The 25,173-nt window shown below is 29.6% G+C and overlaps 3 protein-coding genes, 1 long non-coding RNA gene and 1 pseudogene across 6 annotated transcripts; 1 reads left to right on the top strand and 4 right to left on the bottom strand.

Moving 5' to 3' along the window:
* LOC113562247 lies at nucleotides 1–1,650 on the top strand. The gene is made up of 2 exons (XR_003406769.1): nucleotides 1–252; nucleotides 1,270–1,650. It is a non-coding gene; the product is annotated as an uncharacterized LOC113562247 (long non-coding RNA).
* On the bottom strand, nucleotides 269–4,797 carry LOC105276655 (odorant receptor 43a-like). 3 transcript variants are annotated; one of them, XR_003406755.1, is made up of 8 exons: nucleotides 4,318–4,797; nucleotides 3,815–4,105; nucleotides 2,863–3,331; nucleotides 2,321–2,420; nucleotides 2,046–2,165; nucleotides 1,727–1,882; nucleotides 1,133–1,337; nucleotides 269–532 (listed from the first exon to the last, which is right to left on the bottom strand). XR_003406755.1 is itself a non-coding variant. In XM_026970982.1 (7 exons), the coding sequence occupies exons 1-7, from the start codon at nucleotides 4,433–4,435 to the stop codon at nucleotides 1,284–1,286; spliced, it is 1,308 nt and encodes a 435-aa protein (XP_026826783.1). In that variant the 5' UTR covers nucleotides 4,436–4,797; the 3' UTR covers nucleotides 902–1,283. The 3 variants fall into 3 exon arrangements, 2 of the variants coding, with proteins under 2 accessions (XP_026826783.1, XP_011332748.1); XM_026970982.1 differs by lacking the exon at nucleotides 269–532 and having other exon boundaries at nucleotides 902–1,337; XM_011334446.3 differs by lacking the exon at nucleotides 269–532 and having other exon boundaries at nucleotides 902–1,337; nucleotides 3,815–4,084.
* Nucleotides 4,798–5,808: 1,011 nt separating this feature from the next.
* LOC105276654 lies at nucleotides 5,809–9,407 on the bottom strand (annotated as a pseudogene).
* Nucleotides 9,408–11,015: 1,608 nt separating this feature from the next.
* LOC105276652 (chymotrypsin-2) lies at nucleotides 11,016–13,473 on the bottom strand. Its single transcript, XM_011334442.3, has 4 exons — nucleotides 12,910–13,473; nucleotides 12,332–12,645; nucleotides 11,746–11,997; nucleotides 11,016–11,239 (listed from the first exon to the last, which is right to left on the bottom strand). Exons 1-4 carry the CDS (start codon nucleotides 12,959–12,961, stop codon nucleotides 11,093–11,095), a joined length of 765 nt encoding a protein of 254 aa, XP_011332744.1. The 5' UTR covers nucleotides 12,962–13,473; the 3' UTR covers nucleotides 11,016–11,092.
* Nucleotides 13,474–13,604: 131 nt separating this feature from the next.
* Nucleotides 13,605–25,084, bottom strand: LOC105276651. The gene is made up of 13 exons (XM_026971063.1): nucleotides 24,683–25,084; nucleotides 23,825–24,110; nucleotides 22,853–23,321; nucleotides 22,561–22,660; nucleotides 22,321–22,440; nucleotides 21,806–21,961; nucleotides 21,594–21,642; nucleotides 16,129–16,419; nucleotides 15,191–15,659; nucleotides 14,656–14,755; nucleotides 14,339–14,458; nucleotides 14,019–14,174; nucleotides 13,605–13,663 (listed from the first exon to the last, which is right to left on the bottom strand). Exons 1-13 carry the CDS (start codon nucleotides 24,701–24,703, stop codon nucleotides 13,610–13,612), a joined length of 2,391 nt encoding a protein of 796 aa, XP_026826864.1. The 5' UTR covers nucleotides 24,704–25,084; the 3' UTR covers nucleotides 13,605–13,609.
* Between the last annotated feature and the right edge of the window lie 89 nt (nucleotides 25,085–25,173).

The following is a 25,173-nucleotide window of genomic DNA, read 5'->3' as shown; positions in this document are numbered from 1 at the left end:
AAATAAAATATATTAATGAGAATTAAAGCCACAGAATTAAAAACACATTTAAGAATTAACATATTTAATAACGTTTTAGTCACTCTACCATCTCTCACTTGGCCGTTACGCATTTATGTGGGATGATATTTTGAAGAGAAGATTAAACTGATATACTTCCGCAACTTTTTTTCTAGATGATAACTTCTGAGATCGGCCCTGTTGCGCCGCATTATCGATTTACTCCTTCGCTAAAATTGCGGAGTAAGCGAGGTGAATAAAACTTTTCTTTTTTTCGCTCGTGATGGTAACTTCTAAAAACTTTTCTCTTTATTATGCTCAAGTACAATCGCATGCTTGTACAATCGTATGTCTGAATATAGACGAACCGTTAACGAGAAACATGCAACAAGTACCACGATCACCAGTGTGTATTTGTCATCCGACGTGGTAACATCCATATCATTCCATAGTTTAACCAAGTGACTATCATTCTCATCAGTCATGTATTTTATAAATTTGGTGTCATGTACGGTATTACTATCAAACATCGCTGTAATAGCCACAACGTTAAGTATAACATATAACAAATATATAAAAGACAGATATATAAAACACAGAAGTTTTCTTAATTATATTAGTATAGACAGAGTATTTGACACCAGACGTGTCAACTTTGGTAGTGCTTTAGGCGGCTTGTTTAAAAATATTAAAAAACGTCAATGGCGCGCTGTTCTTTCTGTCATTGCATGTTTCTGTTTATTGCGAAGTAATACGGCCACTGCGATGCCTAGAGCACTCTGCCTATCGCGCTTTCCCCTTATTGCAATTCTATGATATATTTTGTTATATATATATATATATATATATATAATTAATAATAGGAATATTTAATAATAGGATGAGGAGTACATTGGTTTTCTAGTTGATTTCTACTTTAATTAGGATGTGCCACTGATATATAGTTTTTAATAACTGCAATATTATATATATTATATATTCCTAAGAACAAGATTTGTTTGGGTCTCAGAAATTCAATCAATTTGTATTAAAATATTGGTAAAAGTCTAACTGCAATAACAGTGACAAAAAGACTTAGTGGGAAAAAGATATTGCAGATTAATTGTCTTAGAACAGAGGGTAAAACACATACACATCGATTCATTACAATTTCTTATCGTTTGCCACATATGTTGATTAACATCTTTTTCTCTGAATATTTATCACACCTTATTATTAAAAAGAATATACACATTTTATTCTATTATTATTAAATTTGTGTTGCTGTAGATATCAGATTTTTCTTAATTTTGATTTGCGAGTAAGACTGATATATATCCACCCGATGATTTTAATATCTAAAAATATATAAATGTAAGTACAAAAGTGATAATAAAACATTATATGATACATACTATGCAAGAGAGTTACTTAATGTAACTAATTTGTATTCTAATATAATATAATGCAATAAGATTTACTATTGATATCGTACATAATAATTTGATTATATTAATTATTAGCAACCCTATTCCATTTTCGGGAAGGAAAAGAAGAAGAAAACAAGAAACATAACATTAAAGAAAAAACCAACATTAACGAAATGGCATAGCATTGCATTATATGGCAATGACAAATTAAAAAAAAGAATTTGGAATTGTTTTTTCAAAATTTCTACACGTTTACATCCGCACTTAAAATAAGATTCTTATGTTTGAAAAATTAAAGTAGTTTACTATTATCTTACGCTACAGAACGTGGCCATTGTCATAGGTAACATTTTCCCAGCTGTAATATAAAGCGGCTTGTTCATACGAACTAATAAAAAAATGAAATTCTTTGCCTTCTTCGTATCCAGAGTATACCATTCGAACTCATACACCGCATTGTAAACCTCTTCATACTTTACGTGAAACATCAGTCAGAATATATTAAAATGTATTATTATGTCAGAAAGAGAGACATTTCTCGTAAGTAAGTAAAATAAGTAATAGAGATCCACTAAGCAGAGTCTTCATGCAAATATATAATAGAGGAGAAAAAGACACAAGAAAGACATAAGTTACTTTTATGATTAATAGTTCACCAACAGCGCAGTAGACACACATATGAGTAAACGCCGTACAAATAACCATAATCAGAAAGATTGTTTTCTTGATAGATACATTTTTCTCCTCGATGATTACCTAAATGTGGATGTATGACATAGATAATAAAAAAGGAAAATAAAATTAAGTTTTCTATCGATATAAGTATATGCGTATGCATGAGTAAGTATATATAATATATATTAGATTTATTAAAATATTAATTACATTAATAATTATCTCCTTTAACTTACTGTAACGACCAGAAATCCATAAGTACAGACCATACTTCCGAAGTACAGAAATAAGAATAGCAGCATTAATGTAAAAGCATCTTCGATAATTGCAACAGATCTAAGGCGAAATTAAGTTAAAAATAAATAATTAAAAAAATTTCATAAGACATTAATAAATACACCACAATAAATTTTTTAATTGCCAATTAATCCATTTCCATGCCCTTCTAATTACAATCATTATGAAAGGTAAATACTCGTTTTGCAATTCATATTAAATATAAATCTTAGAATAGCGAGCGCAATTTGCATTACGCGCAAACATAGGTATGAATCTATGTTTCGGGCAGAAAGAATGTATATTGCAAACAATAAAATATTTGTGAGATGACACAAGAAATCCGCATAAATTTCGGTAATTGATAACTTATTTAGAATAACTTATCTAAATGTTCTTTCATCGCGAAACATAGTACGTACGACGGTAAAATGACATATTGGAGTATTAACGTATACACACATTAATTGAATGCATATAGTGCAAACTGTCAATACGAAACCTGATAAGACGTGTATGATCTGTTACGTTGACTCTCAGCGCCATAGCAAAGTCCTTGGATTCGCGCATTTGGTACAGACGGCTCGTCAGATTCTCTAGTTGGCCGCAAATATGAAAGACGAGCAATCCAAGGAAATTGTCGGTGCTCGTGTAAGAAAGTGCGACCATCGTCAAGCTAATGCACTGACCGAAAAACGTCAGCTCAAACTGCGGGCTCACGGACGTATTATAAATGTAATATCCCTGCAGTGGTAGCGGCTTCTTCGTGTCTGTGATATTCGTTACGTGTGTCACGGTATAGCCGAACGCGGTAGAAATGATCAGGATTATTAACGAGCAAAAGATTACAATGTAGCTGAATGTGATAATTAGTCGGGCGTTTTGCGCGCAACGTATCATAACGTTTCGCTCATCTTTGGACTTCGACTTGATCCAGTCATGAGCGATCATTGTCATCAATGAAGATAATGCTCGAAAGAAAAAAATCAGTTATTCGAGAGATAATAAGTTTCAAATTTTTATTATTAGATGTAAAAATTATTTCGGTTTTTTTATTGAAGAACTTGAGCCTTTATTACAAAAGCTATAATAAACGTGTCCATTTTTTAAGTATTCGCCATCATTTTCTGATACTTTTCTCTATATATCAGTCAGCTGGCGAATCCACTTTTAAAAAAGGCTCAATTTCTTCAGAAAAAAGCACCGATTTTATTTGTACATATAATAATGCTTAAAAATATACAAAACTTTTATTCTAAAAAATAAAACTGCTAGTATAACTGCATCTATCATTTCATGAAGATTAATACAAGTATTCATGTTATCAAAAAAGAGACAGAATAAAGAAGAAAAACTGGAGGGGCACATCTATAATATATTATATATATACTACATAATATATAATATATACGATTGTAATATTTAATCATAATTATTATATAATATTTATTCACCTTCTCGTTTCCACCACAAAATTAACAATTTCACGGATACCGTCAATAAAGGTAAGGTGAATACAAAGTTGTCCATCATCGCATTTATATCACCCCAAATTTTCAATAGTAAGTGCAACGACGGCACGGTGCAAACACCGTTGATGAGAATGAAGACTCCAAACAGTCGTAAATTTGAATTCAATCTGTCTTGTAAACTGGCGGCTTCCTCTGGCCAAAGACCTAAGAGTTTCAGACTGAAACGATTCAGTTGAACTGCCCACTCGAAATCTGGAAGCAGATCGAGCTGATCTGCAACAGGACTTGTCAAAAGAATTTGCGGAGAAAATTCCCTGCACCTTTTTAATCCATAATGGCCGTAATTCGAAATGATTCTTTGCCATACGCACGTGCAAATAAAGGTCGATGTTATTAAAATCGATAAATAAAGTGGTGTATAAATAACAATAAAAATTCAAGTGGATTTAATATCTTTGCGCTATGTGTTTGTAAGGCGCAAATACCTGCATATCCTGGAAAATTGATAATATTCATATCGAGACCTATAAGGCTTTGAACTGCTCTACTGCCCCGATAAAACTGACGGTAGACAAGCGATGTCACATACGCACACAGGTACATACACTCACATCAGACTCATGGGGAAAAGTTGCAATTACACAAGGTAGACACAATGTTCAATATTGGAAGAAAATAAGAACCCCCTTTTGTTGTCGAAGTTATGACATAAAGTTCATCGCAACTCGTTGGGGAAAAAATACGAGTCTAAAGTACTTTCCGTTTCAGGGATAATATTAATGTAGAGTAAAGGGCTGCACTTATATATTATTGTTGCGCCGAAACGCAAGAATAGAAATAATGTATTCGCGACTATATTAATTTATGCAATTCTAATGGTAATAATTAATAATAAAAAGTGAAGTAATATTGTAACGAGTTTCTTATATTTCTTAGGCCGAATTTATAGATAACTGTATATACAAAAACAAAATATTAAAAGAATACAATATATACATTTTAATAATATTTATTGTAGTTTTAATAAGCATTATTAATAATAAGCAATTTAATATTGTTATTACAATTTAAGTTTACTAGAATTCTTCATTCTAAAAAACAAAAAGAGATGTCATCCGATCCTGCTTATTGATTTTGAAGTAAAGACCTAATTACAGGTTGCAATAACGTGAGCTTTCCATTGTGTGTATCATAATGTTAGGTAATTTCTATGTGTAACTGTGTAGCATGTTACGTACTTAGCGCTTAGTACAGATATTTACACTAATATAGGTATAAGGATTATAAGTATAATACGTTTATAGACAGTTAAATTCGCAGACGTGCACCTATATTTCTACCTGTGACAATCAAGCAGAATATTTCTTCTCTGCAGAATTATAATACATTATTGATAATGAGATCGAAGAAATATTATTTATTAAATATGAATATTTAACTATATTTTTCGGATAATAATTTAAATATATATATGTATATGTGTGTTGTTATAATTTACACATCTTTAAATGTGTCGGTCACGAATACGAAAACTATTCAAATCACATTATATTTAAGGATTCATGCGGTATGTTCTATATTATTAATAAATGCTTTTTTATTTTATATTTTACAATTATAATGTCTGCCATTATATATATGACGACCAATTTACATAAACCAAGCAGAAACATAGACGGAAAAGTTTTTTCAAAAGTTCTGAAATTTGAAACTTTAGTCGAAGTTACAGATTCTATGGTACACTATAAAACAAAAATTCTCATGCGAAATTTTAGAGCTGTCATTGATGAATTGATTTTCATTTAAAATTTATTATGACGTTTTCGTATTAGAATTTTTGTTTTATTGTTAGCATGTTCTATGAAGAGCCATGTTTATTATCATGATTATAAAAGTGTTGTATTTTAAGATAAAACATAACTATATATATTATAAATTTTATTAATAATTCTATTCTAATATATTCTATTTCTATATCTTAATGACATATTAATTTTCTAATTGGATTCTTGTTTAATTACGATATGCCAATAAAACCGATATGTAACCACCTGAAGTTTTTAATAACTAAAACTAAATAATAAATAAATAAATAAAATATGAGATTGTTAAACATAAAGAAAAACTTATGTACAATCTGTCTAATAAGAGGGTGACCAGCACTCTATCAAAGAAGATCAGTTTTATTTACAGAAAAATTTTGTATAAAACTGAAAATATATACATCCATTTTACTCAATTGAAACTAAAATGCTTTTATACTAATATAATAAAATAATGTCCAGTCACCTCCGTTTTCGATTAACTTAATATCAGGCTGTGATGGCCACGGAACACAGCTTCGAAATGCGCTGCATATACGCACTCATGACAAAATATCTCTACCGTTCTCTTTCAAAAGTTCATCACCAACTTTTTTCATAGTACATCGTAAGGAAGGATATCTTCTGGCATAAGAATTTTAGGCCCATCTGTTATGGACTAAAAGTTATACTGGTCACGCTCTTGTTTGACTGACTGCAAAGCATGCCTTGGAGATGTCAATCAATTATCGATGCCGCTGATGGACACATTATTAATGTAATTGCATTTTAGATCTATTCGAATAGAATGTATTTTTAAATTTTGTTAAATCAATTTTTCTAAATTTTCTAAATTATATTACCACGCTCTTATTAGACGGATTGTATACATATAGTTTAAGTATTAATATGTGAATTATTTCAGTAATATACATTCTGTTTCTTATTTCCTCATCTGTATTAGTATTAAATTACATAATTAATTTTTTTGCATACAAATATAAATAGATTGAAAAAGCAAAATTTTAATACTTATTAACTTTTCAACTAATTATTTTTTATTTTGCATTGAACAATAATCTAAAATTGCAAAAGTGATTTATTAAAAAAGATTGTCTGTATCTCGTTTGTCTGTGATAGGAAGAATATTAATATCTGTTGTAATGTTTTATCTTAAACATATAATATTTAAACATTTAATATTTTCTTTTGAACATTGATAAAATGTTATGAACATTTTTAAATTGCCAATGGGAAGAATTCTATTTGTGCGCCACAATAACTGTATAATAATAACTTAATAAGTATTTTATAAACATTATAATCAATCTTACATTGCATAATGTAGCCATTGTCATAGGAAAGAGTTTTCCTGCAGTAAGATGCAATGGTCTTCTAGTTAGCATCATTATATTCAGCAAATCTTTCGCCTGCCTTGGCTCTAATTTATACCATTCGTACTGACAAACAGCTTCATAGATTCCGTCGTACTTGATGAATAATATCCGAATTAAATAATATCTCGATGAAGTAATATATCCCAGTCACATTACAACAAATACATTCAGTAAGCGAGTAAGTTTATTAATTGTAATAAATATTTTATTTATTTAAAATAAATATCGTATTCGATGTTTTATTTATATATTTATATGTTAATGATAAGAATATAGAGACAGAAGAAAATAAGGAAACATAACATATATATTATTAATACTTACCTGAATAACTAAAAATTCGCCTACCGCGCAATATAGACACATGTGTGCAAATGTATTGATGAAAGACGTTAGAAGGAAGGTCAGTCGTGCGATAGATAAATTGTGACCTTGTGTTATTATCTAAGCGATTGAACGAAAATATAAGTGAATATATTTACATAAGGACATATTTTAAAAACAAAAGCTTAAATTTGATTAGAAAACAGAAGATACTTACGGTAATAGATAAAAATCCATATAGAATAAAAAGTATGCCAAAGTAAATCAGTAATCCCAGTAACATCAAAGTAAAGGTATTGTCGACAATTTTGATGAATCTGCAAAAGAAAAGCAACAGAATGAACATTATTAGTAAATACCCATACAGCACAGAAGCTTGCAGCAACGCGCAACGTTTCAGCAATGTTGTAATATTACTGTAATGTTGCTGCCAGCTTCTGTGCTGTATGGGTACATTATTTTATTTTACTTTTTCATAAATATTAGATAATATTATATAGTTTTATATAATTAAAAGAAGGTAACAAAACAATTTTTTTGGGATACATTTAAAATGTGCAGTGAATGTAATCAAACCCAGGTTACATAAAATGTTTTCAAGAAACACAGTACAAATTATATATCAATATTATATGTATATCAATATTAATTGGAGTTATTCAATGTCGCATTCTCGTTACTGAAATTGTTTGCTATCATTTTGCGGAGAACTTTCCATTTACAATAAAGTTTGACGTTTCTTGGTTTTGATATGTACGGAACCTGATAAGACGTATGTGATCCTGCACGCTAGATGATAGGGCAACCGTGAAATTGCTGAATTTATCCAAATCGAGAATGAATGTCTTGAGATTTTCGAGTTGGCCACATATATGAAAGACTAGTAAACTCATGAAGGTATCCGTGGCGGTATATATTGTGGCGGCTGCTATTACGCCAAAGCTTTGTAGAAGAAAAGTTACTTCGTAAAACGGACTATCGCTTACATCATACAATACATAATATGTTTGCAATGGCATCACTCTACGCGGATCGGTAATGTTTGTCAGATATCTAATCGATATACCAAAACAAGGAAGAATTACGACTAAAATAAACGAAAACACCATTACAAGGCATCCCATATCATGATTGCACGTGCGGTTTGACCTTGTTTTATCATAACAACTCTTTCTTCCTCTGTCTTTAATTTCAGCCAATCCGTTTTAACCATTTTTAAGATTGGTATGAGAACTATATATAATGGGATATATTCAATTATATACGTTATACTATATTAATCTATGTAATAAAAATAATTTTTCGCGTGTTTTAATGGCGAAATATTATATAATATTTAGCATATTTTTCTAATATTTATCATATATTAAACATTTAAATTTATAACTTATAACTATATGATGTTTTATTTCATTTGCAATATAGTAAATACAATATAGTAATCAAATATCACTAAAAAAGTACCATTTTTTTCCGCCACATTAAAATAAATTTTATCACCGATACGGTGATAGGCAAACTATATTGTAAATTGTCAATCATAGATGTGATATCACCCCATATTCTGACGAGAGAATGCAAAGCTGGAATGATGCAGCTCCAGATAATTAAGTTTAATATAATAATTACACGAATATTTGTCATCAATGTTTTCCACGCAGTTTCGTTAGTTTCTGGCCAAGTGCCCACTAATTTCAAGCAAGCGCGATTTAACGCGATGAACCATTCGTAATCTGCTTGCAGATAAACATGGTTAAAGGTGTCAATTAAATCAAGACAACTTGAAGCCTACGTCCATAAAGTATCTGTTCTTTTATCTGCATAATAATTATATCTTTTATTATTGCTAAACTACATGTTTGTTCGTTTGTCACGTTTCACTTTTTATATCCGCATATTATAAAGAAATTATCTAAACGGCAACAGTTCATTAAAAAACGTCAGTACTGTTATTGTTGAAGAAGAAGTGATACCTGCGTGTCTTGAATTCATCGACACATCTACAGTGGTCAACATTAAAGAACTGACTTCCTCTTTTCTCTGTGCAACCATATCTTCAATAAGTAGAAGGGTATAAATGCTATCGCGTGTTCTGAAATTTCAGACTGTTTGTAACTTGTTACCCTTCTACGAGCGATCGCAGTATCTACTTAATAATACACGCTTCCATATTTCGAGTGCACTATGATGCTTATACCTCATTTTTGTATTTTACCCTTTTGTATGAAAGCTAAATGTCGTATATTGATTAGATCGATACAGGGCCACAGGTTTCAATATTTATGCAGAAAAAATTTTTAAACTAGGCTAATTTTTGCACAGTAAGATTTGATATTTAATCGGAGAGTATCATTGCAAAATACGTTTTTCTTCGCGCATTACATAAAGGAAAAAAATATAATTATCAGAAAATAGTTAATGCTTTTACACAATGTAAGGCAAAATTAAATTTAGTTTAACATTTTAATTAAATAATTATTTTGATATTTTTCAAAATTATTTTAACATAAAAAGATCTTTTGAAAAAGTTAGGAATTCCCTTTTGTGACATATAATAATATAGCATTTCTATCATATTGAAACCAACCCTGTGTGATACTTATTGATTAACCGTTTTACACACGGAGGTAATTCACGATACGTGAGTTTTTTGAGTTGAAGTTCGTAACTTTAATCGAAATTCTGAGATATTCCCCTTTTACGACGATCCGGTAAAATTATACGATTGTACAACAAATTATACTCTTAGCAGCTAAATACGAATATGTAAGGTACAATTATCAGTTCGTGTTTATCATCAGAGGAGCGGTATAATATTTTACTTTATGACATGATGCATAATATTTGTGGTTTGTAATAATTTTTTAAACAATTATCTTTAAGATTCTTTTAGTTACTAACTCTGGACATATTTAGATATCTATCTGATCAATTAACCTTTAATTAACAATACTGTGATATTTCATGTGGAGAATTTTATAACTTGTAATAAATGACACTATTATTTATCATATTTTTCAATTATTATATCTTAAAATAGCAAAGATTCCAAGTATTTATGTAATACTTGGAATCTTTGCTATTTTAAGATATAATAATTGAAAAACCTGATATTATTCGCTGAAATATTTATTTGAAATTAACGAAATATAAATAAACAATATTTAATATTCAAATGTATATATTTAATCGCGGATACTGGCCAATGTCTGATGGACGGACGAATTTTTCATAACTGCATGCCAACAATTTTGTTAGATTCAATGCAGAAATTTTTAACGTTCCAAGAACAAATTGTTGACATGCAGTTATGAAAACTTCGTCCGTCCATCAGACATTGGCCAGTGTCCGCGATTAAATATATACATTTGAATATAATGTCCTGGCGAAATATAAAAAATGATTTCTAGACTTAATATTTAATATTATTATTCTCATTATACATGTAATGTACTTCTAATTTTTTAGAAATGGTTATAAAAATACACAAGAAATGTTATAGGGATGTATGGAAATACAATATGCAATCATATTCTTTCTATATATTTTCAACTACTGATTCTACTTATGTATTATTTTGTTATTTATCGATAAGATAATTTTGATCATAAAATTACAATTGGCGGATTCGTCTCTTATTTCAACATAAACAATTGTTTTTCAATATCATGCATCAATATAAATTTATTCCGGAATATATGAAACATAAAAATGACATGAGAAACGGATAAAAATCTCTACTTCTTTATAATTTCGTAAAGATAATCGATATTTTTGTATATACTAGGATGAACATCTGGAATCGGAACGTTGTCGCACGAAATACCAGAAGTAGCCACACCGACGAGTTTGCCTTCGTAAATCAGAGGACTGCCGCTATCACCCTAAACAAAATTTAATAAACGTTAGTGTCAGCTGTTTTAATTTCAACCAATAATTTTCAATATTCTTACTTTTTTGCTAAAATTTTACACAATTTACAATTTGGATTTGTAAATATAAACATAAAAAGTAATTAAATGATGATTCCCTAGGTTACTTTACGTTTGAACTTATTATCAACGAATTTAATTAAATAACGAATTGAATTTAATTAAATAAGAAACGACAATAAATCTTTTTATCTATCAAAAGTTTATGTTAAAGTCATTAAGCATGTTTTTGATGAGCAAGCTTTCCTTTGAAATCTATCCAAAACAAATCTTTTATAAATATTAAAATGTTTAAATCTTAAAACTTTGTTTTTTTAGCACACACAATAACATGTAGCACGCAACATAATTTCTCTCCTATTTTTTTTTATTGCAAATTGCAAGATATTGTGTAAAATGTTAAAAAATCTCCATCTTTGATAGTATATGTCATACTATTCACAATTGTAATTGCTTACCTTGCAAAAATCACCTTCAGCCACCGTCTGAGTGCAAAATTCGGATTCAGTGAGAGTTTTCTTCTGGTACGTCTGACATTTCTGGCGATCTGCGATTTCTAACGTAGCTTCCTTCAGACATGCAGTTTTCTTTCCTTCGCGATTGACCATCATCCACCCAACCATTTGCAGTTTTGTGCCTACGGGTAGTTCCTCTACTTCAGATACTTCAATCGGCTTCACTTTCTCTCCAAATTGAAGCCGAGTCAAGACCTAAAAAAGATTAGTATATCGAATCACTGCGTTCATTATCACTAGAAGAATACATTCTCCAAAACACACAACAATTTGAGAATATCGAGAAAATCCGTTTAGACATTAACACATTTCGTGTAAGTAACTAAACACCATAACTGCTTAATTCAAAACTTAATTTATAACTTTTATTAATTATTAATAAATAAATAAATAAATAAATAAGTAATATTAATTTATAACTTAATCAAGTAAAGAATTGGCTTATTTATGTAAAATAAGTATAAAAAAATTACATACTTAGTATACTCATAACATTTAATCAAATGTGCATATTATAGTATAAAAGTACCTTAATCACACCAAGGCCGCTTATGACGGGATTATTAGACGGATTCAAATAATGATTTTGTGAGAACATTTCCTTAGTAGAGATTTGTTGACCGCCGGGCTTAAGAGTGTTCGTGGCGGTCACTACGAACATAGTATTCATGATATTCCAGACATGTTTGAATGGTGGAACGCACCGATCCGACGTGACAATGTGATACTCGTCCAATATAACACCAGAACATATGTGTTTGCCATGCCTTCTGACTGATACGACGTATGGATGCTTGGTGATATCAACATCGCAGTCGTTTTGTGGTACCTCAGCATTGATACCTGATATTGATGTTTCATGTCATTTTCTTGCGACGCTATAGAAATATTTTTCTTACATCAAAATAGAAATTATCTCTTTAACTGGCACATCGTTAATTTATTTGCCATTTCGATTTTTTATGCTAATTATTAACGTTGAATTTAATTTCTGTATTTTACCATTTGATACAATCGTCATTTAATATGAATATACTTTCTTCTAATTTTAAAAAAATCTTTTTTAAATATTTAATATAATGAATAAAAGTATTTAACTTTACTTACCACTAACGGCCACGATGATCAAAAGCCACGCGAGTTGTAACATTGCGAGCATTCCGTATCGTAATATGGTGTCGACAGAATTTAGAAAATTCAATACAACGCTTTTAATACTGTTTCGCGTACTATATACGCGTATATACGCAAATCGAATATTTACGCAGTTGTTATTATTAGTGATTAATCGCTTTTATAATTTGATAGCACAAGCAATACATCATTAAAACTACAGATGGTCATGCAACAGTTATTTTTCAATTTCTTCATAATTCATGAGAGATATACTCCTATGCGATAAAATTTAAAATTATAAATGCGTAGTGTCATAAATTAATTTGGACGCAGTACTCTTGATATAAGGAAGAAGCAATTTATATCGTGTTTCTTAAAAAAGGAAGAAGATTTGTTTAGATAGCAGAAATTTAATCAATTTATATTGTAATATTGGTAAAAGCCTAACTGTAATAACAGTTACTAACAAAAAGACTTAGAAAAGATAAGAAAAAGATAATATTGTAGATTTATTATTTTAGAAAAGAGGTTAAAATACATACATAACCATTCATTACAATTTCTTATAATTTGCCACATATTTTGATTAACATCTTTTTCTTTGAATATTTATCTATAATTATTATTAAAAAGGATATACATGTTATTATACAATTATTAAATTTGTGAGGCTGTGGATATCAGACTTTTCTTAATTTTGATTTGCGAGTAAAACTGATATATATCCACCCGATGTTTTTAATATCTAAAAGTATACAAATACAAGTAAAAAAGTGAAAATAAAAATTATGTGATACATAATATGCAAGAGAGTTAGCTAATAAAATTTATACTCTAATATAAATGAAATAATAGGATTTACTACTAATATCGTAATGATTTGATTATTAGCAATCGTATTCTATTTTTGGGAAAAGAAGAAGAAAAACAATAAACATAACATTAATAACGAAATAAGTAATAGCATAGCATTGTATTATATGGCTGTGACCAAAGTTAAAAAAAACTTGAAGTTGTTTTTTAAATTTCTACACGTTTACATCCGCACTTAAAGTAAGATTCTTATGTTTGGAAAATTATATAAATTATTATTATCTTACGCTACAGAACGTAGCCATTGTCATAGGTAACATTTTCCCAGCTGTAATATAAAGCGGCTTGTTCATACGAACTAATAAAAAAATGAAATTCTTTGCCTTCTTCGTATCCAGAGTATACCATTCGAACTCATACACCGCATTGTAAACCTCTTCATACTTTACGTGAAACATCAGTCAGAATATATTAAAATGTATTATTATGTCAGAAAGAGAGACATTTCTCGTAAGTAAGTAAAATAAGTAATAGAGATCCACTAAGCAGAGTCTTCATGCAAATATATAATAGAGGAGAAAAAGACACAAAGAAACAAGTAACTTACTTTTATGATTAATAGTTCACCAACAGCGCAATAGACACACATATGAGTAAACGCCGTACAAATAATCATAATCAGAAAGATTGCTTTCTTGACGGGTACATTTTTCTCCTCGACGATTACCTAAATGTGAATATATAATAATAATATAATAAAATAATAATAATAATATAATAAAAATAATAATAACATAATAAAAAAGGAAAATGTGAAATGAAATTCTATCGATATGGATATATGTATAGTCCCACTGAGGTATAATTAAATTCTATGGAACTTTATATAAATATATAAAGTTCTATAGAACTTAATTAACTTACCGTGACGACGAGGAATCCATAAATACAGAACATACTTCCGAAGTACAGAAATAAGAATAGCAGCGTTAATGTAAAAGCATCTTCGATAATTGCAACAGATCTAAGACGAAATTAGTTAAAAATAAATAATTAAAAAATTTTATAAGACATTAATAAATACACCAAAATAAATTTTTTAATTGTCTATTAATCCATTTCTATGCTCTTCTAATTACTATCATTGTGGGAGATTAATACTCGTTTTGCAATTCAGCATATTATAAATCTTAGAATAACGCAGTTTACATTACACGCAAACATAGTTATGAATTTATGTTTCGGACAGAAAGAATGTATATCGCAAAAAATAAAATATTTGTGAGATGACACAAGAAATTTGCATAAATTTCGGTAATTGATGGTTGGTAGTTTAGCAACAATAATTTATCTAAATGTTCTCTTATCGCGAAACATCGTTCGATGGTTGAATGACGTATTGACGTATTAACGTTCAAATACGCTAATTACACGCATACACAAATTGTCAATACGAAACCTGATAAGACGTATGTGATCAATTACGTTGATTCTCAGCGCTATAGCGAAGTCCTTGGATTCGCGCATTTGGTACAGACGGCTCGTCAGGTTCTCCAGTTGGCCGCAGATGTGAAAGACGAGCAATCCAAGGAAATTGTCGGTGCCCGTGTAAGAAAGTGCGATCATTATCATGCTAATGCATTGAACGAGAAACGTCAGCTCAAATTGCGGGCTCACGGACGTATTGTACATGTAATATCCCTGTAATGGTAGCAGTTTCTTCGTGTCTGTGATATTCGTAACGTGTCTCACGCTGTACCCGAACGCGGTAGAAACGACCAGGATTATGAACGAACAAAACATTACGATGTAGCTGAATGTGATGATTATTCGGGCATTATGCGCGCAACGTATCATAACGTTTCGCTCATCTTTGGACTTTGACTTAATCCAGTCATGAATGATCATCGTCATCAATGAGGATAATGCTTGAAAGAAAAAATCAGTTATTCGAAAGACAGTGATAAGTTTCAAGTTTTTATTATTAGGTATACAAATTAATACGGTGCTTCTAGTGAAGAAATTGAGCTTTTATTATAAAAGATATAATAATAATCATGTCAATCTTTGTGAATAATTTGTCATCATTTTCTAATACTTTTCTCCATCTATCAGGTAGCTGACGAATACGCTCTTAAAACAAAAGAAAAGGCTCAATTTCTTCAGAAAAAAACATCGAATTAATTCGTAATAACCTAATATAATGCTTAAAGATATACAAAAATTTGTATTCTGGAAAGAAAATGCTGCTATAACTGCATCTATAATTTTATAGAGATTAATATATGACATATTTATATAAAAAAAGAGACAGAATATAGAAGGAAAAATGGAGGATCACATTTATAATGTATTACGGTAATAGTTAGTCATAATTAGTATATAATATTTATTCACCTTCTCGTTTCCACCACAAAATTAATAGTTTCGCGGATACCGTCAATAAAGGTAAGGTGAATACAAAGTTGTCTATCATCGCATTTATATCACCCCAAATTTTCAATAGTAAGTGCAACGACGGCACGGTGCAAACACCGTTGATGAGAATGAAGACTCCAAACAGTCGTAAATTTGAATTCAATCTGTCTTGTAAACTGGCGGCTTCCTCTGGCCAAAGACCCAAGAGTTTCAGACTGAAACGATTCAGTTGAACTGCCCACTCGAAATCTGGAAGTAGATCAAACTGATCTACAAAAGGACTTGCCAAAAGGATTTACCACGAGGAAAATGATTCCCTGCACCTTTTTAATCCATAATGGCCGTAATTCGAAATGATTCTTTGCCATACGCACGTACAAATAAAGGTCGATATTATTAAAATCGATAAATAAATTGGCGTATAGATAATAATAAAGATACAAGTATTATAAAAGATACAAATTATATATAAGTATAACAAGTGGATTAATATTTCTGTGTTAGTTAAAGCGCAAATACCTGTATATCCCGGAAAATTGATAATGTCCATATCGAGACCTATAAGGCTTTGAACTGCTTCACTGTCTCGATAAAACTGATGTTAGACAAGCGATGTCACGTACGCACACAGGTACATACACTCAACCATGGTGAAAAGTTAAAATTACACGAGGTAGGCGCAATATTCATTATTGCAGGGAAATAGGAACCCCCTTTTGTTGTCGAAGTTATAATATAAAGTTCATCGCAACTTGTTGGGGAAAATATTCGAGTCTATACTTTCTGTTTCAAGGGTGATAATGTAGAGTAAAGGGCTGCACTTATATATTATTGTTGCGTCAAGACGCAATAATATAAATAATGTATTCGCGACTACATTAATTTATACAATTCTAATGATAATAATTGATAATAAAATGTGAAATAATATTGCAATGTGTTTCTTATATTTCTTAGACTGAAAATTTATAGATAAATTCATATACAAAAACAAAATATTGAAAGAATACAATATATATATTTTAATAATATTATTGTATTTTGGTATTAATAATAAGCAATTTAATATTGTTATTACAATTTAAGTTTACTAGAATTCTTTATTCTAAAAAACAAAAAGAGATGTCATCCGATCCTGCTTATTGATTTTGAAGTACAGACCTAATTACAGGTTGCAATAACGTAAGCTTTCCATTGTGTGTATCATAATGTTAGGTAATTTCTATGTGTAACTGTGTAGCATGTTACGTACTTAGCGCTTAGTACAGATATTTACGCACTCTATTACGCTAATATAGGTATAAGCATTATAAGTATAACACGTTTATAGACAGTTAAATTCGCAGACGTGCACCTATATTTCTGCCTGTGACACAATCAAGCACAATATTCCTTCTCTGTAGAATTATAATATATTATTGATAATGAGATCGAAGAAATATTATTATTTAAATATTGATATTTAACTATATTTTTCGAATAATAATTTAAATACATATATGTATATGTGTGTCTTGTTATAATTTACATATCTTTAAATCTGCCGCTTACGAATACAAAAACTATTGCAATCATATTATATTTAAGCATTCATACAGTAATATGTTTTATATAATTAATATATGTATTTTACGTTTGTCATATATTTACCATACATTGCAGTACCATACGTACCATACATTACTATATATTACCATTTCAACTCTTTTATCATATTTTACAACTGCAATGTGACAATATTCAAAATAGTGCTAATAAAATAGTTGTTTTCATATTAATACATTAATAGCTATTAAGTTAATTAAGTGCTATTAATACATTAATTATTAGCTAATAAAAACTCTTCCAGTTTATTGTCTTTTCATCGCAAGTAAGACAGAAAAAAATGTGTGAGGTAAATAAGATATTATATAAATAATATTTTTTAATTTATTATTATTATTATAGGATGGCATACATTAATCTATATTTACAAATAACAATATTTTTAACCTTAAAAAAAGTGTCATAATATCTTTTTAAATTATATTTCTAAGGCATTATTTTCAATTTCTTTTTCATAATTTGCAATATTCAAAATAAAACTTATTTTAAAATACGGTAAAACATTTAGTTACCAAAGGATAATCAGCATTTCTAGTGATATGATCCATTACGCAGGTCTTGAGAACGTTGCAAAAATTTTCACATTTATTGAGATTTTCTAGGCGATCTTTCAAGATATTTAGTTGGCCGTATATGTGCAAGAATAAGAATCCGAGGAAATTATCAATACCCGTGTAAGGCATAATCACTATACACATAAAAATGGATTGAAAAATATATATATTAATTCATATGGTGGTGTTTTTAGTTAAATCATAAACGTAATACGTCTGTATTGGCATTAGCGTTACGTAGACTTTTTTATTTTAAACCAATAAATATTTAAAAATATTTATATATATACAGGGTGTCTGGTAATCTCCGTGCAACCGATTAATGGCATATAGTTCAGGCCTAACTGAGTCGAAAAGTCCTTTACCATTTTGCAATTTGCGCAATAGTTAACGAGTTATTAATTGTTAAAAATCGCTGTATTAGTCCGGCCTACCGCCGAATGCAAGCGCGCGGCGAGATGCGACCGCCTAGCGATCGAGTGCCTAGCGATCGCTGTGGCAATGGCTAGGCATGCCATTTGTAATAAACAATTCTCGCGCCTAGCAACTTCGATCGCTAAGCAGTCGCATCTCGCCGCGCGCTTGCATTCGCCGGTAGGCCAGACTAATACAGCGATCTTTAACAATTAATAACTCGTTAACTATTGCGCAAATTGCAAAATGGTAGAAGACTTTTCGACTCAGTTAGGCCTGAACTATATGCCATTAATCGGTTGCACGGAGATTACCAGACACCCTGTATATAACTCTTTTTTAATGTCTTTTGTCTTCCACCAAAACACTGAAAGTTTAAGTATAAAAACTATAATCGGTAACGCAAATTGTAAATTATCTATTAGCAATAAAATATCTAAACGGATTTTTAATAATGAATGTAATGATAGAATTGTATACATAATTGTTAAAGAGCCACACAGTGTTTGCAAATAACAGATTTTATTATATCGCTTCGATTACAAAAGATTGATTCGAGACTCGATTTGAACGATCCTAGACGTCCTGCGTGAAAACATGCGCAGACGCTCGTAATGATAAACTATAATTAATATACGAGAAATATCACGAGTGACTTAACTCTATATTATCCAACAATAATCAATATTTGTAGAAAGAAAAACGAAAACTGCGCACAAATTGTATTTCAATTTCTCTTTCCAACTTTGTTCAGCCATAGATTAAATTCTAATCAATTTTGTACTGAAATGGTTCAGTTTCTTTGTCCGTTCGAAATATTGCAAGAAAATTTTATAAACTATATGTCTTGAAAATGTTAAAAATAAATTTAATAACATCATATAAATAATTTATACCTATATACTGACATAAGAATTACATTTAATTTATTTAAATATTACAAAATAGAGCAACACAAATAAAGGACATCAGAATGAAAATACTTATAAAAATGTTAGCAATAACATTGCATAAAAATTTTTCTTCCACACTTCTAAATTAAAAAACAGTTTTCAAAAAATTAAATTGACGCGTTTATAAAATTTCATTCACAAAACGATAGTTTCAAAGCACTTGTTTTCTTCGCTTCACTGTTATTACTTTGAGAACACAATATTTGCTAACTTATTTATTACCAGTCACACATAGAAATAAAAACGCCAATTTCGGATAGTGTATAACTATCCATTTTAATTAGTTGTTCCAAAGGTACACTATGTTCACCACCCACGAAGTCGTTGAATAAGTACATGTACATATTATACATATTATATATTCGTTGAGTTAAAACGTGACTTTAGTGATAACGACAGTTGAGCATCTTGGTATCCCAAGTTTTCCGAAGTATCCATGTCGAATGTTGCCCGAAGACTGACTCCTGTTCCTTTGCTATAGAATAACGTCACCTTCTATTCGGCAATGCGCATGCACGTGAATACAAAAGTTCTATGCATGGAATGCGGTAAACGACCTATGGCAAGCTCCCTTAAATATAGCGAGCATCCCCTCCATTGCAACTTTACCACCCTTCGGCGCGATGTGCGAAACATGCATGAACAAAAACTTGAAGACTAACAGGTGTGAAACGTTGACCTGGAGGGGTGAATATGTTGCACCATCACGATACATACTTGATATATGTATGTACATACGTCCACTTGTGGAACAATTGTTATAAAAGTGAATAAACTCTGTACAAGCGCGCATAGTCTGGGGTACATAAGCTTCCTTCCTTACTACATAAAGTTTTGGTAAACTTTTAGCTTATTGTTCGTGCTAATAGCCAACCACGATATTTACAAGGAGGAGCACCTCGGTATGCAAAATGCTTTGAAGTTTCTATTTCGGAAGCAGTCTATAGACTGTCTATAGACTGTCGCTTTCTAATCATACGAAAACGTTAACTGCTTTTTAACGAGAGGTACTTATACCAGGTGTGCGTAACAAACATTTTCGCAGGCATGAAACTACAAGAGGCTATAGAATAGTAAAGTTTCAAAAATTCTAAATGTTCCGCGTCAGAAGTTTTATCTCGTGCAGGAAGGGGAAAGTGGAATAAAAAAACATCCCTGAGAGATATCGGCACGCAACATATACACGCAGCGTATACGTATATGTGTTCGAAATTATATGCATTTATAACGGGCTTCAACGGTGTCTTTAATTGTGTGAGAGCTGTGTGAGAAAATGCACAAACTATAATTTACTTTCCATATAGGGAATCATAGTAAAATGTCATTAACAAAATTTCTTTCATATTTTATATGATTTACGTTGCACAAGTATCTATCTATCTCGATGTATACATTTAATGCAGTGGACATAAATAATATTTTTATATTTCAAAAGAGATTATACATTTGTCTGTGTTTGTATCTTATGCAAATATAATACAAAAGTAATAAAAATGGGAGAAAAAGACAGTTCTCTTTTATTACATATAGTAATATACTCGAAATATGTTATGAAATATTTATTTAAGTATTTGTTAGTTTGTTGAGGATTTGAGTTTTTACTCTATCCAAATAGCCGCGATAGTACTTTTAGCATCTTGCATAGAGGGATTAAGTAAGTCTTACGTGTGTCCCATTTTCTTTTTTTTGCACATTTCTGTTACTCTTGAGACGCCGTGCTTTGTACACTCACGTCACACGTGAAACTTAACCGGTACCGAAGTGTATATGTATACGTTATTAAAAGTTTGAGTGCCTCCTTTCTCTCGCTCATAATATATTTAATTTTATCTATATTATATATATTTATATATGTCCATTTTTTGTTGCAATTGTAATACAGTAATTTTAATTCTGTACTTATACCTCTTACGTTAGCCTCTTGTCGTTAGTAAAACAGATATGTAACCACCCGATGTTTTTATTAACTAAAAAGATATTAATAATGATATTAATATTGATGCAGAATATAATATACGTTAATATATACAATATAATAGGTATTATATAATGTCCTATACTTTATACATAATAAAAAATACCTATATACAATTATAATTATAATAATAATTAGGATTTGCAGTAACTTACATTGCAAAATGTAGTCATTGTTACAGGAAATATTTTCCCAGCCGTAAGATAGGGAGGTTCTTTAGACATAACCATTAAAAGAATCATATTTCGCGCATCTTTTGAATCTAGAGTATACCATTCATTTGAATATGCAGCATAATGGATTTTATCGCACTTAAAAAGTCCATTAAAAAGACATGAAAGTATTATTAAAAAAGCAAAATATTAATTGATTTATATATAAATATATATGTGGGCATGTATATTTATATAAAGCATTCTTACACTTTGTGTGAGTGCGCGTGCGTGCGTGTGCATGTGTTCATGTACATATATTTAGGTATGTAATATATTTAGTAATGTATATAAAATTATATCTTCACAATCATAATTGCATATTTAAAAGAACTATGGATCAAAAAATTATTATAACTACAATTAAAATTTAAAGGGAAACTCATAATTACAATAATTATTTTTCATATAATAATATAATAATAATAGTGATATAAAGGAAGAATTTTTAAACTTACCTGTGATATTAAAATTTCACCTATTGTACAGTAAACGCACATGTGACTAAATGAATTAATAACTATTACAATGAGATATGTCAATCGAAAAGTTGATACGTGGTTCTTGTCTTCTAGAATCTAATATACGTGTTAATTTTATTACAAATAAATATGTACACAATATATATATATATATATATATATATATATATGCATACATATTTATTTATATTTGCATTAGAACTTTCTTACACTTACATCGATAATCATGAATCCATAAAAGACTAAGAAAATACCAAAATATAAAAATAATGCAAGCAGCATTATATTAAATGTATTTTCCACAGAATTAATGGTTCTGTAAATTAATGTGATTTTAATGTGTCATTTCCTGCAACTGTGTGACGTAATGATATAATTAAAAGTAATTTCTGTTGCGATTTTTGTTATCAGTTTTTAATTTACATTTATTAATTCTTGACCATATCATATCTATATGCAGATGAAAAAAAAATTATATGTATAACACATTAAACAAGAAATGCTATACCTAAGTATTCGTGCATGATCTATTACACAACTCTTTAAAGCACCAGTATAATTTGTGAATTTATCTAGACGTGTAATGCGGTTCTTTAGGATATCCAGCTGACCACTGATATGAAATATTAACAGGCTAAGAAAGGTATCTATGCCTGTATAAGGTAAACCGCAGAGAAACATCGCGATAAATTGAAGAATGAATGTTATCTCGTACTGTGGGGTTTTAGTTATGTCGTAAATGTAATATGCCTGGAATAGTAACGGTTTGCCTGGATCAGTAATATTTGATGAATATAACATTAAAAAGCCACATGCAGGCAGGATAATTGCAATCATAAAAGCTGCTCCCATTATAGCGCAACAAGACACCGTAATTATACGCGCAGTTTGCGCTTTTGTAATCATCATCATCTTTTCCCAAGAAAATTTTGGCTTTCTCCAATCATATGCAATCATATCTATTATCGCTGTGACAACTTCAAAATTATGAAAAAATTTAATGTTGACGACATAACTTGTCTGCTTAAATAAGACACTTAGCACATGTATTATTAAATTTATTTAGTAAATAATATAAGGACTGACACACACACATTTATTTATATTTATTTATATTTATTTATAGTATATACTTAAGATCATAAAACATTTGACTTGAATAATTTAACATCGACATATAATAAAAATAATTAAAATTAAAATTAAATTGATTTAAAAATTGATAAAATATAACGAAATATAAAATTAAAGATACAATGCTGACAAAAAAAACATAATAAAACATATAAATGTAAATATTGTATAAAATTGTTATCTAAATACACGTTTTTAATAACCGATATAAATAACTAAATTTTTTATTTTTTGCCACGATATAAATAATTAAAACATATTTATTAAAACATACACATACATAAACATATATAAATAAAATATTTCAGATTGTTTCATATATATGAATTTGGAACCATATCTATACCTTCTTTTTTCCACCAAAAAGTAACAACTTTCAACATGGCAGTAATGGCCGGTAAAGTAAATTGTAAATTTTCTATCACTAACATAATGTTTGATCGTATCCTTATCAAAGAATGTATAGCAGGAATTATAATAACTACCGTCGGCACCAAGAAGGTGAAAAGCACACGTAAGTCACATGTAAACTTTTCCCATTTTGTTTGTTTCGACGTAGGCCACAAACCGATCAATGTTAAAATATATTGGTTTAACTGTATTGCCCATTTAAAATCTATCAGTATCAAAAACTTTATAATACAAGTTGGATTAAAAATTCTTAAACTTAAATCGATAATGATAAGTGATATATTAATTAATCTATAATCTATATTAAATTATTAATATACATATGATATTTATATACATATATTGAAAGAGCAAAGCAGTTAATTTATTTCACTTGTGTCAGAAAATGGCTTTAACAATTTACAAAATAGATATGATGATGCTTACATTGAAAGAAACTGTTTTTAGGTGCATGTTCCTTTTATTCTTTAGTTACAAGTGCTAATGCAAAATTAAAAAATAATATGTACACTTTATCAACCAAAATAAAAACTCAAGTTTAAGGTAAAGCCTACTCAAGAAAATTATACTAAAAGTGAAAATATTCTTGCTAAAATGATAAAACGATTATTAAGTATTACTCATAAAAAAGGAGATAAGATAAAAATCTATAATTTCCAGAACAATAATTTAAATATAATAAAATATTTATTTTACTTATTATACGTGTGTTGCAATATTTATAAAAACATGCGATTTTGTATGTAAAACCGATTATACTTTCTTGATATGTAATGTGATAAACATTTCTCACTATTAACGAAGTGTGACTCATCCGGTTTTCTGCTAATCATAATTAACTATTATACTTGCAATGAGAAGCACCTTGATTAGCTGAACGTTTTGAACCTTTCATGTCAAATGCCGTTTATACACTAACATTTGTCTCTCTGTCATGAAACGAAGTTAACTCCTATTTAGTGAGAGATGTCTATACAACATGTGCATGAAAAAAATTTTCACAGACTTATCAAAGTGTGCAGCATAGAAAGTTTTAAAAATTCTGAACGCTCCCTTTTAGTATCGCCCAACGAAGTGAATAGAATAGAAACTAGCGTAATAATTAATGGAGAAGTATAATACTAGTGGTGTATATTCATACGATACTCACGTACTTATAATCGATTTTATTAGATATAGCGGGTGTTTAATCATAAATGCTTCATAGTAGATAGAATGAGTTAAGTGCGATATTACTTTTATCAAAATAAGTGTAGTTAATTGATATTTAGTTTAGGATAACAG

The sequence above is a fragment of the Ooceraea biroi genome, chromosome 7 (genome assembly GCF_003672135.1).
Source record: "Ooceraea biroi isolate clonal line C1 chromosome 7, Obir_v5.4, whole genome shotgun sequence".
Classification (NCBI taxonomy): Eukaryota; Metazoa; Arthropoda; class Insecta; order Hymenoptera; family Formicidae; genus Ooceraea; species Ooceraea biroi.
The sequence above is the reverse complement of the archived record's forward strand: the minus strand, read 5'-3'. Positions and strand labels throughout refer to the sequence as shown.

What these genes read in the sequence shown, in the direction of transcription:
- LOC105276651 (XM_026971063.1), bottom strand. Translation starts at nt 24,703, where the DNA reads ATGAGTCACACTTCGTTAATA. An exon ending in GATCACATACGTCTTATCAG is followed by an intron (nt 14,756 to 15,190) that starts GTTTCGTATTGA and finishes ATTTCGTCTTAG; the next exon opens with ATCTGTTGCAATTATCGAAG. An exon ending in GTGAACTATTAATCATAAAA is followed by an intron (nt 14,175 to 14,338) that starts GTAAGTTACTTG and finishes TTTCACGTAAAG; the next exon opens with TATGAAGAGGTTTACAATGC.
- LOC105276655 (XM_026970982.1), bottom strand. Translation starts at nt 4,435, where the DNA reads ATGTACCTGTGTGCGTATGTGACATCGCTTGTCTACCGTCAGTTTTAT. An exon ending in CAATTTTCCAGGATATGCAG is followed by an intron (nt 4,106 to 4,317) that starts GTATTTGCGCCT and finishes GTCCTGTTGCAG; the next exon opens with ATCAGCTCGATCTGCTTCCA. An exon ending in CAATGGCCACGTTCTGTAGC is followed by an intron (nt 1,338 to 1,726) that starts GTAAGATAATAG and finishes ATATATTTTTAG; the next exon opens with ATATTAAAATCATCGGGTGG.
- LOC105276652 (XM_011334442.3), bottom strand. Translation starts at nt 12,961, where the DNA reads ATGCTCGCAATGTTACAACTCGCGTGGCTTTTGATCATCGTGGCCGTT. An exon ending in GATCATCGTGGCCGTTAGTG is followed by an intron (nt 12,646 to 12,909) that starts GTAAGTAAAGTT and finishes CATCAATATCAG; the next exon opens with GTATCAATGCTGAGGTACCA. An exon ending in GCGGCCTTGGTGTGATTAAG is followed by an intron (nt 11,998 to 12,331) that starts GTACTTTTATAC and finishes AATCTTTTTTAG; the next exon opens with GTCTTGACTCGGCTTCAATT.